At 44.6% G+C, this 1891-nt stretch overlaps 1 protein-coding gene across 1 annotated transcript; it reads left to right on the forward strand.

The window, feature by feature from the left end:
- Window positions 1-67: 67 nt before the first annotated feature.
- On the forward strand, window positions 68-1868 carry LOC105559615 (the record flags this gene model as incomplete). The annotated part of the gene is made up of 1 exon (XM_012008047.1): window positions 68-1868. A coding segment is annotated over exon 1 (1801 nt), but the record flags the coding sequence as incomplete, so codon positions are not given.
- Between the last annotated feature and the right edge of the window lie 23 nt (window positions 1869-1891).

The following is a 1891-nucleotide window of genomic DNA, read 5'->3' on the forward strand; positions in this document are numbered from 1 at the left end:
GGATGACGAAAGAGGAAACGACGAAGGACGAACCAACGACGAAGACGGCACGGTACAAGTCGACACGATGACGGTGGCCCAACTGAAGGAAGAGCTTCGAGGACGCAAGCTAAAGGTGACGGGCAATAAGGTCGACTTAGTAACGCGACTGAAGGCGGCTCTGGTCTTGGACGATCAACATGAGGAAGGAAACGACGACGACGAGTCCAACGACGAGAGTGACGACGAACAAGAAAGCATCGGCACTCATGGCGCCGAACAAGACGAAGCACGTAAACGACCGAGATATGTGCCCACTTTCAAAGACGTGGAAGAGTCCATCGACACGTTCAGCGGAGATGATGGTAAAGACGTAAGGACGTGGATAAAAGAATTCGAAGATCTCGCAAAGCTGTGCGAGTGGAACACGGTGCAAGAAACAATCTACGCAACAAGATTATTACGAGGTTCAGCACGACTGTTCGTGAAATCCGACGGATGCAGGAAGACGTGGAAACTGATGAAGAACGCCTTGAAGACGGAATTTGCATTGAGGGTGGATAGCCGAGCGATACACAAAGAGCTGCAGCGAAGGAAGAAGAGGACCGACGAATCCTATCATGAATATTGCTATAAGATGACGGAAATAGCTGCGCGAGCAAATGTGGAGACAAAAGCGGTCATTCAATACATCATCGATGGTATTGACGACGAAGGGTATCGTAAGTCTGTGTTATATGGCGCTAAAACTATCCGCGAGTTAAAAGATAAATTCGAGATATATGTAGAAATGCATGGTAAGATGAAATCGAAGTCGAACGAGAATAAAAAGAAACCGGTTACAAACGTAGAAAATAAAGACGCGAAGCGAGACGCGAAACGATGTTACAATTGTGGTGATGCTAGTCATTTGAGCACGGCGTGCCCCTCGAAAGAACAAGGTACGAAGTGTTTCGGGTGTAATAAGTATGGGCACATCGCGGCGAAATGTCCAGACAAGGCGAAGGCGGAAGTGAAAAAAAGTTGTAATATCGTACAAGCCGGCCACGGGAAATGGCGTAAGAATGTAGTTGTTAACGACACGACACTAAACGCGGTGATTGATTCCGGTGCCGATCTTAGCTTGATGTGCGAAAAACAATATAAACAGATCGGATCGCCGACTCTCGGAAGTAGCACGATTACATTTCGAGGAGCGGGATCAAACGAAAATACGACATTAGGAGACGCGCGCTTAAGGATTTGTATTGACGGAGAGATCTACGATATCATTGTACACATTGTTCGGGACGGAATAATTTCACAAGATATGCTAATAGGAACTGATTTTCTAAATACGGTTGACGTGCACATGATAAGAGGTGTAGGACGTATTTCTAAAATCACCGACGATTCAAAAGATTTACCGGAGATTTATAAAGTCGACATGGTACAGAATAACAAGGACGTAGATCTTTCCCACATTCAAAACGAAGATGTTAAAAAAGAGATAGAAAGTTTAGTCAAGGAATATAAACCTGCAAAAAGCAAGGAGACAGATGTTAAAATGACGATAGTTGTAAGCGACGATACGCCGATTGCACAGAACGCGCGTAGATTATCCGTAGCGGAAAAAACTGAAGTAGATAGACAGATTCATGCGTGGCTCGAGGAGGACATAATACAGACATCAAATTCAGATTACGCGAGTCCAATAGTCTTGGTCAAAAAGAAGAATGGTGAAACGCGAATATGCATAGATTACCGAAAGTTGAATGCGCAGACAGTCAAAATACGAAGTGTCCTTCCGTTGATAGAAGATCAGGTAGACTTTCTGCAAGGCGCAAAGGTGTATAGTACATTAGATCTAAAAAGCGGATATTTTCATGTGCCAGTCGAGGAAGCCAGTCGTAAATACACTGCATTTGTAATT

This window comes from Vollenhovia emeryi, unplaced genomic scaffold (genome assembly GCF_000949405.1).
Source record: "Vollenhovia emeryi isolate VEMERY1.0 unplaced genomic scaffold, V.emery_V1.0 DF946484.1, whole genome shotgun sequence".
Classification (NCBI taxonomy): Eukaryota; Metazoa; Arthropoda; class Insecta; order Hymenoptera; family Formicidae; genus Vollenhovia; species Vollenhovia emeryi.